Source organism: Hemitrygon akajei, chromosome 12 (genome assembly GCF_048418815.1).
Source record: "Hemitrygon akajei chromosome 12, sHemAka1.3, whole genome shotgun sequence".
In the NCBI taxonomy this organism is placed as follows: domain Eukaryota; kingdom Metazoa; phylum Chordata; class Chondrichthyes; order Myliobatiformes; family Dasyatidae; genus Hemitrygon; species Hemitrygon akajei.
This window is the reverse complement of record NC_133135.1, coordinates 59,426,729-59,441,959: the sequence shown is the minus strand read 5'-3', so window position 1 is coordinate 59,441,959 and position 15,231 is coordinate 59,426,729. Positions and strand designations below refer to the sequence as shown.

The 15,231-nt window shown below is 43.8% G+C and overlaps 1 protein-coding gene across 3 annotated transcripts in view; it reads left to right on the top strand.

Annotated features, from left to right (window-relative positions):
* The first annotated feature begins 4,980 nt into the window (after window positions 1-4,980).
* The window catches only part of ror1 (receptor tyrosine kinase-like orphan receptor 1), a 273,863-nt gene continuing 263,612 nt past the window's right edge, over window positions 4,981-15,231 (top strand). For all 3 annotated transcript variants that reach the window (XM_073063201.1, XM_073063200.1, XM_073063202.1), the window contains exon 1: window positions 4,981-5,293. In XM_073063201.1, coding sequence (XP_072919302.1) covers window positions 5,200-5,293 — 94 coding nt within the window. In that variant the 5' untranslated portion in view covers window positions 4,981-5,199. The remainder of the gene's footprint in view (window positions 5,294-15,231) is intronic.

Below are 15,231 nucleotides of genomic sequence, written 5' to 3'. Positions count from 1 at the left end.
ACTCACTCCGACACTTTCAAGCACTTCTCAATTCACATCCTCAATATTTATTGCTTTATTTTGCATTTGCAGAGTTTATTGCCTTTTGCATATTGGTTGTTTGCCTGTTTTTGTTGTGTATGGTTTTTTGTTGATTCTATTGTGTTCCTTTGTATTTGCCTACAAGAAAATCAATCTCAGCATAGTATATGGTGATGTATAAGTATTTAAGTTTACTTTGAACTCTGAACGTTGTTCAGTGCTCCATACATTGGCAGACTTGCAGGCAATCAGGGTTTAAGATTTTGGCATTTTTTACCAACAAAGCCACCCCATCCACTCTGCCTACCTGTCCTTTCGATACAAGGTGTATCCTTGGATGTTAAGCTCCCAACTATGATCTTCTTTCAGCCACAACTCAGTGATGCTGAGGTACAAGATCATCTACCTTATTCTGTACACAGTGTGCATTCAGATATAACATCTTCAGTCCTGTATTCATCACCTTCGTCCTCTATGTTACACTTCAATGCATCCCACTGACAGCAATTTTGCCCTATCATCTGCCTGTCCTTTCTCACATTCTCATACACGCTGCACCTGCTTGCATATCAACTGCCCCACCCTCAGCCCGGTCGCAGTTCCCATCCATCTGCCAAGTTACTGTAAACCCTCCCCAGCAGCTCTAGCTAAGCTGCCCACTGGGATATCGGTTCCCCTCAAGTTCAGGTGGAACTCGTCCTTGTACAGATTATATCTTCCTCAGAAGGGATCCCGATGATACAAAAATCTGACTCCCTACCCTATGCACTAATTCCTTTGCCATGCATTCATCTATCAAATCATCCTACGCTTACCCTCGCTGGTGCTTGGCACTGACAGCAATCCAGAGATTACTACCCTAGAGGTCCTGCTTTTCAGCTTTCTATCAAACTCCATATATGCTTTCTTTAGGATCTCATCCCCTTTCCTACTTACGTTGTTGGTACCCATATGAACCACGACTTCCAACTTCACCCTCCCCGTTTAGAATGCTGTGGCCCCAATCCGGGTACGTACGTATCCCTGACCCTGGCACTGGGGAGGCAACATTCCATCTCGGTGTCTCTTTCATGACCAGAGTCTCCTGTCTGCTCCTCTGACCATAGGATCCCCTATCACTACTATACTCCTCTTCACCCCTTTCCCTCTGAGCCACAGAGCCAGGCATGGATGCTGCAGCTAACCCCGGTAGGGCGATCCCCCAACAGCATCCAAAGTGGTTTACTCATTATTGAGAGGAGCGGCCACTGGGGTACTCTGCACTGGCTGCCTATTTCTTTACCCTCTCCTGAGGGTCACTCGGGTAGCTGCCTCCTGTAACTTAGGGGTGACAACCTCCCTGTAGCTGCTACTCATCACATTGTCACTCTCCGGTATCAGCCAAAGGCTATTGAGCTGCAGCTCCAGTTCCTTAACATGGCCTCTAAAAGCTGTAGCTGGATCCACTTCATGCAGATGTAGTTATCAGGGAGACTGGAGATCTCCCAAAGTTTCCACATCTCACACAAAGAACATACCATTAACCTGGGATCCATTCTCATCACATGAACTATACCAAGAAAGGCAAAGAAAGAGAAAAAAACTCACTAGAAACTTACTTAGAGATTCCATAAGCTTGCCTAAGCCTGTTGAAACAAAAGCTGGCCACTGTAACCCCAGCCAACTCCAACAATGGCCACCCTGCTTAAACCTCACTTCTGTTTATTGGCTCAAATAAAGCTCACTCCCAACGAGACTTGTTTTTAAATAGCTCCCACTCTGCTCTTCCTGATCTCTCACTAGTTGCTTCAAAGCATGACTTAAACTTTGAAATAAAAGTGACTTAAGAGGTCAGAATAAACTTTGAAATAAAAATGAGTAAGATGTTAGAATTTAAAAAAGACCAATCCTGAACTCAGAATGTCCCAAATGCCCTGCAGCAAATGAAATTCACTGGAGTTTAGGATCTTATTCAACCTTTTGAATATTGAAAGGGCTAGAGTGGATGTGGAGAAACGTTTCCTATCATGGGGGAGTCTAGGACAGAGGGCGCAACCTCAGAATAGAAGGACCTTCCTTTAGCACAGAAATTAGGAGGAATTTCTTTAGCTGGAGGGTGGTGAATCTGTGGAATTTATTGCCACAGTGATTTCGGAGGCAAAGTCATTGGGCATACAGGTGTCCCCCGCTTTACGAATGTTCGCTTTGCGCCACTTCGCTTTTACAAAAGACCTATGTCAGTAACCTGTTTTTGCATTACAAAGAGGATTTTCTCTTTTACAAAAATTTTTCCCATATAAATTAATGGTTCTTCGCTTTACACCATTTCGGCTTCAGAAAGGTTTTGCAGGAACGCTCTACCTTTGTAAAGGGGGGACAGAAAGCAGAAGTTTACAGGTTTTTGATTTGTAAGCATGTCAAAGGTTATGGGGAGAAGGCAGGAGAATAAATCAGCCATGATGGAATGGCCGAGTAGACCCAATGGACCAAATGGCCTAATTCTACTCCTATCTCTTATGGTCTTTGAAGTGTGGTTGTTCTTGTAGTGCAGTCAATTTTCTCCAAAACAGTGCCACAGTATATTTTACTATTTCCTGAAAGAAGACCCCAGCAGTGTAAACTTTCACGGTATTGCACAAACTGTGAGCCTGGATGAGGCGTTCACTTGCTTAGTCTTACAACTTCTTGACTCCTAGATACCGGTCAGTAAGCCACTGCAGAAAACAGTGAGCAGTTAGGCATGTTTGATGGCGTAGTGTTTATGTTACTGCTAGGGCATTGGTCCAAAGCCACATGTATCAGAAATACAGTAAGCACAGCCAATGAATGAAGCCTAGATTTATAATGTTGATTTTATAGAGTGAGATTGGAGGTAGTACTTAAGGGTAATAATTCAGGAGGCTATTCTTGTTACTTATTTCAATAAATAACTTGGGCACAGAAACAAGTTGGCAGTTTTGTTAAATTTCAGAGTAGTGACGCTGTGAGTGCTGTTGGGAAGGGCAACAGCCAAATAAATGCAAAAGGACTTCATTGGTATTGCAAATGAACAGACATCTTGTGCAAACTTGGTAATACAGAGTATCAGAGAAAGTCTTGCAAAGAGTTATGGGAGAAATTTTCAGTGTTGAGACAAACATTGGGGCGATCCAAAAAGCCGGCAAAGAGCTGGGGAATTAATAAACAGTGCAGAACAAACCAACAGAGGCTGAAGTTTTATAACACTCTGGACCGTCTATGCCATCAGTATTGTATACTTGAAAAAGGATATTCATAAAAGATGAGAGACTTCAGAGTAGAATGAGAGGTGACCTCATAGATAAGCACTGATTTCTTAGAGGGTTTGACAGGGTAAAAACAGGGAGAAAATTCCCCCAGCTAATGAGTCCAGAATAAAGTCTCAAAGTTAAAGGTAGGCCATTACAGATGGAAATGTGAATAAATTTTGTCACTCGAGGTGGTTAATTTTAGGGATTTGCTTCCCCTGGAGGGCTATAAATGATCAAACATTCAACACTGACTTTGATAGACTATGGATTTGAGAGGAGTTAAGGGATATGGGGATGGTGCTGAGAATAGCAATCAGCTAAAATATCAACCACGACGTTATCCAAATGCAGCAGGACGAGGGACTGGTGGCTGACCGCTGTTTCTTCTTACCTTTCCTGTTTCAGAATGATCTCCTGACCGAACAAAACAACAGCTGAAAAGTAAAATAAGCTGCAAAGCACTTTTAGTGGAAAAGTGCAAGTGTTTTTTTCTTCTATGACTGTAACACAATAATGAACATTTCTGAGTCATTTCTTCTCAGAAATGTGACGATGGAACTCTGATCTGATTTCCACATCAGAGATGTATTTGGCAAAAGAACCAAAAATGAAAAGAAGAAAACGTTTCTTTTTTTAGCGGAGTCAGTGGTCATGGTCTGGAATGTGCTGTGGAACCAGAAAGTATGGCCAGGTTCAGGGTGGTGGAGGAAGACTTAATTATGTCTTTCAGAAGGGTCGAAAGAACACTTGTGGGTTATACTGAGTAGGGCTATCTTAAATACTCCTGTAAAACCCTGTCATGGACTCAAATTGCCTCCTCAGGAGCTGGAACCCTTCTGTGAATTTGCTGTTGTTGCACGCCTGTGATGATGCCCTGTGTAACATTTTTTGTTAACCTACTGCAGGTGAGCTTGGACTACCCTGTTTTGGGACACCCCTTGTTATAGGCACTCCCAGTACATCTTCTTCTTCAAACTGCCACACCAAACTGGGACATCTGCGAGGAGGCCGATTGTCCGCCAGCACGTCTTGGTCCTTATCGCCCCTTGCAGTGTACCTGTCACCTTGTCTATCTGCAGCCCCCGACTCCCCACAATCCCACTTCAGCTTCAGTTGCCATTCCCAGACCTGCCTGCAGCCATACTTGCTGGACTTCCCGGAGCTTCTAGTGTTCAGTGGGTCCTTCCTGCTCTTCCAAGGCATAAATCTATCTTTCTCGTCCCCCACGCATTTACAGTCTTTCACTTTGCCCACACTCTGGCATCTTAGATATTCTGCACTGCATTCCAGACATCGTAGTGCCATGCTCATATACCCTCATTCTAAGTTCTAAGATACTTCCTTGAGGTTGTACTGTAAATTTTTACCCTCTCCTGTGCCTACAAGGGATTTCAGTAATTTTATTACCTGTAGGGTAGTTCTCTCTCTCTCCCTCTTTCTAATTCACCACCTCATGGGGCAGTTCTATAGTACCCTCCTGCCCACATGAGGCTTCTCTCTCTCTCTCTCTCTCTCTCTCTCTGACGCTGTGTCTATCGGCCTGTATCAGTGCCTGCCTCTGCCTCTCTCCCACAGCGTGTCGCTTTCTGCACCCCCCTCTCTTCCTCACAGGGTAGCGCTGGACCTGCCCTTCCCTCTGTGTCCACGTGGTGGCGGTGCGGAACCACGCAGCGGTTCGCTCTCCCCGGGCTCCTCGCTCTGGGAACGCGGAGTATCGCCACTCAGAGAGGACAGCAACCCGCGTACGGGTGGTCAGAAGTGATGCCGGAGTTTTCGCAGAGGATAAAGCAGAACCGGGCTTGAAGGGGCAGCAAGGGACGCAGACAGAACTACCTCTCTTTTGGCAGCAACCTCGAGGGGAAACCTGAAGCGAGCGTGGATGCGACAAAAAGCAGCGGCGGACGGTGCAGTAAACTGAGGCTATCGGGCAATGGACCAACAAGGAGATCGCGGCAAGGCTGTGTGCTTTCAAACCGTCCTCTTCGTACTGGCATCCAACCTGGCGCTTCGGCACTTCGCCGACGGTAAGAATGCAAAAATCACTGCAACTTGTTTTGTCTTTATCGTGTGTTTTTGTACTTAAAATGTTGTTAACTTTCCCATAATCTGATATGGCTAAAGCAAATTCGGGATTACTTCGAATTTAAAGAGATATTTTAATTTTAATACACCTGGTGCAAAATTGTTCTCTGCAAGTGTGAGTTCGGAATTTGAGTATATTTGATGGATAAAATGTGCAAAATTAGTAAAAACGTACACTGAAATATCAGTCACGCGGGACCATTCTTATCGTTATCTTTCAGTCTTAACTACACTGGGTTTACTTAAGTGTTGGAAATGTTAATAATCACAAGAAATTTCAGGAGGTCCGGCTCTGTTTTTGTTTGTCATTGGAATTTGAGTTTAAATATTTTATGTTTAAATTGTTTTAAGTTGGGAATCTAATTCTTTAAGCGTAGGATGTACGCTTTGAAAGCCTTTCCAGTGTGAATTGGAGTTTTCAATGTTGGGAGATGGCCAGTACTTTTGCGTAGCTTCAGTTTGCGAACAAACTGTCGGCACAATAAGCGTCTAAAAATGCTGAAGACTCGGGCACTTCACCCCCTCGCTGTCCCGGTGGGGTGCCAGGAACTGCCTCTGTCCCAGCCGATGTACAATGCAATCTGGCGCTCGTGTAGGAGATGAGTGAGTTCCCAGCTGGAGATCTCTCCCACTCAATCCTCTGCTAACTGTAAATGGACAGCCGGTGTGAAACCTCCGGGTTAACCAATAACAAAAAAACATACTCTGGGTAAGTACTTCAGTGAAGAATAGGTGATGTCTGCGAATGAATCATCACTTTCACTGGTCTTCGGACCTGGGAGATTCTTAAAAATAAATATCCCTCTGCTTTTATATGTTAATTTTAAGCAGTGCAGAGTTTTTCGCACTTCATTCCACAGTATCAATATACTTAATATTTTGGGTAACACAAATTCTTTTGGTACATGGAATGTAGTTTGGTGCCTGCTTCATACTGAAATACCATAGAGTATAAAAGTGGTAGATTTTTTTTTAACTAGTAATTTTACAGTTGCAAAACAACCTGGTGTCGTTACAGCAAACAACAGATTAAGGGAAACTTAAACGGGGATGATGTGTCTCTCTGTTGTGGAGACAATTGGCCACTGTGCTGTTGCTTTGCCAAGGAGAGAGACAGAATGGAGAGTTGGTGCTGTTACTGTTGATCTAACTGGGCTGTATGAGAAAGTTAATCCAAATATAAAGGCTTTCCAGCATTCTATGAAATCTGCATCTTGAAATTATATGTGAACAAGTTGTTCCTTTTTACTTGCTGCTTTTTGAAGCTGCTTGGAAGTTGGGAGGCATCTTGATCATCAAATACACAGTTTGCAGTGAATTGTGATTCCATATTATTCCAGAACGTAGCATTCGTGAGAAGCAGCTGGCCCCTGAGAGAAATTTTGTGGCTGCTGAAAACATAAAATACAAAATGCTGGAAACATTCAGCAGATCAGATAGCATCTGTAGAGAGAGAATGGACATTTCAGTCAAGGATGTTCAATTTTTGTTCATTTGAAATTAATCCTTTTAAACATTGAAATTCCTCTCAAATTATAAAATTTAAACTTTTGAGAAAGAAAAGATACTGCAAAGGAGAAGAAAGTAAAGTAGAATCGAATCAAATTGGGCATTGAGAAATAATTGGAGGGAAATCCAGAATGAGTTAAGAGAGATGAATTAAGGTTTTCAAATTTTCAGAATCACTGTGAGGCTCCACACTTTAAGCTGTTCTGTCTCTGTGTTAGACATGCCTTGCTGGAATATGACTCTGCTGATTTTAAAAAAACTACCAACACTTGAGACCAGCCTGAACCTCTGAGATATGAATTTGCAACGAATACACAATTGCAGCAACTGGGCAGTAGAAGGTGAACTGGCACTTTGGCCAGGTTATCATCGAGCAGCTGGTGCTTCTCGGCTGGTTAGCCAGGTTACGAGGTGAATGACAGCGTACAGATTTGTAACTCATTATTTTGGCAGCAAATTTGGCTCTTTATAAGCAAATCTTTCTTGTCTTTTGTGCAAAGCAGTCCGTTTCTTGTCTGTCCATTCTGCAGGGCTCATTGATTCTTTGAACTTTTGTTTCCCTTGTGCTTCTGAGCTTTAGCAAAGCTACACTGAGCTGAGCTACACTTCTGACAGCATCTGAGCTGCTGAAGTGAGGGCCTTTAGAAGCACACGACTTTATCTTGCTTTTTTCTCTTATCTCAAAATGCATCTTTTGTCATTATTTCCTTTCTCTACCATCATTCAAACATTGTATTTTGATTCATCTTTGATTCATCACCCCAGTGCTTGAAAAATTCATTGCTGTTCTGTTCTCTAGTCCATGGACTTTAATCTGAATAAAAGTATAGAGGGATTTGTGAGGTATTTCAACTGTCATAAACTATAAACATTCCCTCTGTTCATTTTTCTAACCCCCAATGTGCCTTCAATTTATTCAGCAAAGTAACTGTTAATTTTCATTGGTCCATGAAGAAGGGATAGTGTATCAGTATGTACTGTAATTTGGCAGAATTAAAATTAACAATTTATAATGATAGTCTTGGTGATGATAAAAAGCATTTTTGAAATTGTATCATGCATCTGGAATTCGAAACACTTAAAGTTTAAGGCTCAGACGCAAACAAAACAAAGTTGAGTTGACCACAGGAAAACTAACAGACAAAAAGTGAGGCTTGGAATGGAGTGAGTGGGTGTTCTCTAGACACTACACTACATGCTGAATCCTTCTCAAGTTGTGATTGGCGTGGATCACAATCAGCTTGGATATTGCAGATGGGAGAGGAGCACACAATGTGGTCTACTTTCATTAATGAGATTTGTTTTCGGATTTTCCTCTTTCTCCAAGTTTGAAATGTTGCTGGAATGAAATCTCATGGGTATGGGTGGCCTTGTGATGCTTGGCCCAACAACCATGTTACCTAGGTGGGACCAGCAGCTAGCTATTCGAATATGCAAGGCCTCACCTGAGAGGTTGAAACTTTATTCACCTGATCTATATTAACATATACATACATGCTGAAATGGTTAGAGGTCCAAAGCTGTGGTCCACCCCTTCAGGAGCTCCACCACCATGCACCTGGATCAGGACAGGCAGCTCAGCAGAGTCTTGGATAGACTTGTTCTTCGTGTCAAAGGCAGTCACCGTCAGATCCACTGACATTATGCCAGTGTTCCTCTCTGATCACTGCCTCCTTTGAGCTTTCTATCACCTATAGGAAGACCTGAAGGCAGGCATAGGATGTGAAAGTTGAACATCAAACTGCTGAGCACAACAAACATGGAGGAACTAAAGTGGGATTACACAGACTGGAGAGCTGAAGTCACTCTATGACTTTCCGATTCACTTCTGGGAAACAACCAATGAGAACATTGGAAGGTTCTTCATCTTCAAAGGTGTCCAGGAAGCAAGACAGAGTCAAAGGGAATTGTGCCAGCTCCAGATGAATTTGCAGCAACTTCCACAGTCAAAGGAGCGGATGTGAGAAAGGAACTGTGAGAGGTGAAGAGCTGGCAAGCTGAGCTGTTTGTCTCTGAATCCTCCAAGATCATTAACTGATCCAGCGTCATGCTTCTTCCAGAAGGTTCACAGGAGTAATTCCGTGACCCACAGCCTCAGGGAAGAGGAAGGCTCAGTAATATCCTCACTCAGAGGTATACTAAGAGTCTCCAGATCCTTTAATGCTTGTCTGTACATCATTAAAATCACACACAGCACAGACCCCCAGAACTTCCTGTCTTCTATCACCGAGGTGCTGGTGACAGTAAGGAGAAGAGTCTGGATCAGCACTGTCCCTGGAAGAGCGGATTGACTCCATCCATTCCGTTGGCACAAATAAAGCTTCTGGAAGTGATGGCTTACCAGCCGAGTTGTACCCGGCTCTGTGGAAGTGGATGGGCCTGGCTCTGCTGGCAATATGTTAGACTGTTAGGAAGGTCATCATCACCCTCATAAACAAGCAGAAGGGGGAAAAGGAAAACATCAGGAATTGGAAACCATTTCATTGTTGATTGTGGACTCATTAGATCCGGTTGAAGACCATTGTTCTGGCGCAGGTAATCCACCGAGACCAAACCTGTGTTGTATTGCAATGGTACTATTGCAGAACGGCAGTGCCGTGCACTGCTCAGCGATACCACTGTCTCTGTGCAGGACAGGGGGGTGGATGCCCGCTTGATCAGAGAATGCCATCGGCAAGATATAGCTCACGTTCATGATGGATATGATTTATTATCCAAATGCTCTTTACAGATAACTGTAAGTCAGAGTCAGAAGGAAGTTTATTATCACTGACATATATAATGAAATATGTTATTTTGCCACAGCAGTACGGTGCAAGACTTTAAAAAAATTATGTTACAAAAATAAATAAATTAGAATAGAGTTTAATATCACTGGCACATGTTGTGAAATATTGCAGTCCAAATTTGGATGGAAAACAAATAATTTCCCCTTCAACTCTGAAGTCAGCAGGGTTGTCCACTCTCCCCTTTCTCGTTTATTTGCCACATGGAACCCTTTGCTGAATCTATCAGGGTGAAGGCACAAGAGGAGTGACATTGCCAGGTAGTGGAGACGCACAAGTCAAAATCTCTCTGTGCGTGAACAATATAAGACGATAAGACATAGGAGCAGAATTAGGCCATTCAGCCCATCGAATCTGCTCCACCATTCCATCATGGCTGATCCTGGATCCCACTCAACCTGATACACCTGCCTTCTCCCCATATCCTTCGATGCCCTGACCGATCAGGAAACAATATCACTGTGTTCTGCTTGAATCCATTGTCATTTCACAGACTGATCAGCATCTATACTCAGTTCGTGTTGGGCATTAGTGACCTGAGTCAACCACTCATTGGTAACCAGCCTGACCAATCCGATATCCCCTTTACCATCAGGTCCGACTACCTGAAAGTTCTGGGGATCTGATTTGGAGGGACTGAAGTGTGTTACAAGAACTAGCTAGAGCAGATTAGGAAGGTAAAACAAAAACTGGGTTGGTGGAGATGCCAGTCTCTGTCAATAACTGGGAAGGACTTGGTTATTAGGTGCGATATGCCCACAGGGCTGCTGTACTTGGTGCAGGTGTGCCCTGTTCCTCGCTCTTCTGCCATCATCCAGGACATCTTCCAGTTTATCTGGGGGTCCAAAATAGAGCAAGTCCATTGGGTCATGTTGTACATGTCCCTAGAGAATGGGGGCAAAAGCTTACCCAGCACTGCCCCCATCCTGATGACCACCTCACCGTAGCTGTATCAGGCAGTGTATGCACCAGTGTACGTCACTACGTGCTCAGATTCTACCTAACCCTGGGTTGTAGAAGACAGGCCTGGCCCCTCTGCTGCACCATGAATCCACACTACCTGTCCTCTGTGGAAGATACCTCCAAGTAAACACCTTTGATTACAAGTCCATCAGTGCAGAATGTAATAGAGACTCTATAGATTCAATGGGTTTGTTCCCTAAGCAAACAGTCCAAACCATCTGGCAAAATGGCCTCCTTGCCAAATCTGACCAACAAGCACCAAGATCTCGCCATCAGCCATTCAGAGCAGCTGACATATCACCTCCAACGCATGCTGCCCTCAGAACGTTTGCGGTGGGGAAGAAACAATTTCCCACCTCTCTGCAGACTGTGGATTTGCTAAGAGGGTCTGGAGATGGATGCAAGGTCCTTGACTCAGTTTATCCCCGGCAACCGCAGAACAGAGGACTCGGTGGTCTGCAGACTGTTCCTAGGGGGACACACCGAGACTGACATCACGTGCTGCTAGAAGATCATCATCTCGGTGAAGGACACTTGTTGGTCTTCCAGCACAGCAAGATGTCGGTAATGGAATTCTGCAGACGTGCCGAGGGATGTACGGAAGCTTGGGACAGGCGATGCTAAAGTTCAATGAGGAAGGCGCCTGGCCTAGGCTCCTTGTATTTCTGAACATGGAGGGGTGGAGTTGGGTGGAGAAGCTCTTGAACAATGAAAGGGGTATGACCTTGGGAAACCATGTGAGAGGGAATGGTACTACGGTGCATTTTAAAAAGTTTACATCACTAAACATAATGACCATGAATGTAAATGTTTTTCTACCCCCTTTCTTCCTTTGTATATATTTTTATTTTGAATAATTCTATTTTTTGAAATAAATATACACATATGCTCAGCCTCCTTTTGTTTCTCTCTCTTTTCACACTGCGCCAGAGCAGACTTACTTCCACTGGTCTAAAGGCTGGCACTATGGAAGTAACTTCAGCTAATTATACATGCATAAGTAATGAATTCAGTTTGCAGTATGAAGAAGACGGTGAAGGAACTGGATCTGATTATAGGACTTGTTATGCTGAAGTGACAGATTAGCCTTGCCTAGTTTGTATGCCTCAGAATAACGCAGCGTAATTTTAAGCACTATATTTCTCGATTTTTTGCTAAAAACTCATTTTTGCTAAAAACGAGAAGCTGGATCTTGTTGCAGTTGAATTAGATGGAAGTTTGTAACAGTAACTTTGGTGGCTCAGTTGCTGCCAAAGTGAAAACCTGGACCAAAAGTAAGTGGCATCAACTGGACACTTTTCCTGCCCTAAGCTCACTCGTCCGTGCACAAATACCAGCATGCCCACATGTTCATGTCCACGTGCATGCTCGCACATGCCCCGTCACCCGCACACATTCGCTCACTCGATCACACACATCGTGACACTATCTCCTGCGCAATCACTCAGCTGTTCTGACGTGAGGATGCGCGCGCGCACACAGCTGATAAGTTCATTGAAAAGCTAACTAGATTGTTGATTAAAAACAGAGAAATGTTAAAGGATATGGAAAGCATTCTTGTAGAGGAAAGTATGATTCCAGACTTGAGAGGTAGGTTTACTGACCTCTTGATGAGCTGTCACATTCTGTGATTCTTTTTTAAAATTGTGTTCTTATTATAAATGATAATATAATTCACACATTTGTTATTTTCATTCAGTGTACCAAGTAATTCAATACATTAGCTTGCATTGTGTCAGTTTCATCCATAAAGCACTTGAGAAGCCCTCATGTCCAGAGTCTTAATGGCTGTCGGCCCTTGGATTGTGATAATTTCCCACAGAATCCGAGCAGTGGATGCACCAAGCCTCAGTGGTTCCCTCAGGCCAAACTGCTGCACCTTTGGATGTGCCAGTCAGTAGCATTCACATGCAGAAATTTCCTTGCTCTGGAAGACCAAGAAATTGCAGGCACACCAAAGTGGGCCTTTCTTTAAGTTGATGATCTTCTAGCAGCAGGTAATGTTTGTCTCAGTGTGTGTCCTTGGGAATAGCTCAGCAAGCAGAGTACTATGTTACACAGCTGCTTCAACAAGGACCGCTGCGTCCATTTCCAGACCTTCTAGACCAATGCATAGCCCATGAGGAGGTGGGCATCTGTCTCTTCCACACTGCAACATGTTTGCAGGGGTAGCCGATGATGGGAGTGTGTTTCCAGCTGTGTGTGAGGATCAGACAGGGAGAACCTTCCTTACCACCATCAAGCAAATTTCGTTCTGACAGATAACAGTTTCCTCAAGGAACTGCCCTGAAGAATCATCCCATCTACTTCTCCTGCAGGGCCTTCAGAATATTTTGAGCAGACCACTACGTAATGGATGTGTGGTTGAAGGTGCTTTTTCACAGGAGTCTTTCTGTGAAGGACAAGTGATGTGATACATTCCAACGGAATGGACTGTCCTTGGCTGGAGACAAACAGAAGCTCAGGACGTTGTTGTACAGTGTTAGTATATCCAGGGTCTTCACACAGATTGATGATACAAAGATTGCCATCAGGATGAGGGCCACCTAGAGGCCAGTTCCTCCCCTGCAACCCCACCTCTTTTAGTTCAGTAACTGGCCAAATCATCTATTGTAGGTGAATGAGTGAAGGGATGTGAATGAGTTGGCTGTGTGTTGGTGCCCTTGGGTCCTACCTGAAGACTTTTAGATTCAAGTGGACAGTGAAATACAGGTAGAAGAATTTCCTGACTGATCATGATCTTTATGAGCCTATGACAGAGTCTCAAAGTGAGTTTACTTGGCTTCTGAATTCCTCTGAAGCAATTTTCAATGGGTCGGAAACAATTAGCTTTAAAGATGTTTACCAAAAGAACTCCCTGTCTTTGTACTTCCTCCAACAGATTACCATACCCACTCTTCATCGCTTCTCTGATACTCCTGAACTTTGTTCTCATTTGCTTTGCTTTAAATGAAGCGACTGTTTACAGCATTGATGGGTCTCCATTCAGTTGTTATTTAGCAAAGTCTTTTAAAAAAAAAACCAATGCAATGAATAAAGGTATTGGCACTCCTGACCTTTATTAATACAAGAAGATCCCAAAAATATTGTTGGTGGTCTCAGCAATTTTTGTTTGGGAGTTGTGGGAAGGAAGCAAAATTTAAAGCTCAGAGTGAATTTATTATCAAGCTGCAGATACTACCTTGAGATTTCTTGCAGGCATTTACAGAAAGATCAGTGGGCACCACAGTAGGATAGTGGTTAGCGTGACACTATTACAGCTCGGAGCATTCTGAAATTCGGAATTCAATTCCCCTGCCATCTGTAAGGAGTTTGTACGTTCTGCCTGTGGGTTTCCCCTGGTTCTCCAGTTTCCTCCCACAGTCCACAGAAGTACCAGTTAGTAGGTTAATTGGTCATTGTAAATTGTAAGCTGGTGTTAAAAAGGCGGGTTGCTGGGCAGTGTGATCCTCACCTGTAAATAAATTTTAAAAATTAAAATACAACAAAATTTATTAAAAACTGTAGAGAACAAAGACTGACAAACAGCCAAACTGCAAAAGAAGACAAATCATGCAAAATAATATTAAAATGTGGGTAAATAATACTGAGTTGTAGAGTCCTTGAAAGTGAGTCTGTCAGTTGAGGTGGGTGAAGTTATCCATGCTGGTTCAGGAGCCTGATGGCTGATAATTGTTCCTGAATCTGGTGCTGTGAGACCTCAGGCTCCTGTAACTCTTGCCTGATGATGGTGGTATGATGCCTACTCCCCCTCTCCCCCCCCCCCCCACTTCCCACGATAATGAAGAGACTTCCGATATTCCCCTCTAGAAGCTCATGAATGGTGGCCTGGGCAAGCTAGTGGGAAAAGCCTAGGGAGCTGGGGAGGAGGGTGGGCAGCTCCTTCAGGCAGGCTGTGAAGTTGGAGAAAGTGCTGGAGGACCTACTGAATGTTGAAAGGACTAGGTACGGTGGATGTGGAGAGGATGTTTCCAATGGTGGGGGGTATCCAGAACTAGAGGGCACAGCCTCAAATTTGAGGGGGACCCTTTAGAACAGAGGTAAGGAGGATTTTTCTTAGCCAGAGAGTAGCGCTCTGCCACAGTCGGCGGTGGAGACCAAGTCTGTGGGTATATTTAAAGCGGAAGTTGATTGTTTCCTGATCAGTCAGGGCACCAAATGATATGGTGAGAAGGCAGGTGTATGGGGTTGAGTGGGATCTGTGATCAGCCATGATAGAATTGCAGAGCAGACTCGATGGGCTGAACAGTCTCATTCTGCTCCTTTTTTTTATGGTCTTATAGGGGAACAGGGTTGGTTAATAGAGCTTGGTTTTTTGCTGTTTTTGTCCATCTGTGACAGACTGTAACACTTGTAAAGATTTATCAATTGGCCCCTGAGGCTGCACCATTGGCTAAAGAACTGCATTGATAAAAGAGAATGATTTGCGATTGTTAAAAGTGGTCAGGTCCTGAGCACCTTTATCATAATGTTGATTAGAGCTGGTTACTTTGTACTGAATAGGGGGATTCTGTGACCATTAAGCTCAGGGCCAGAGGGTGAGCATGAAGCGTGCCAATGGGCTTCCTAGTTGATGTCTTTGAAAGCTCAATTTCCAACCCAGCCACTGATTAATATTGCAC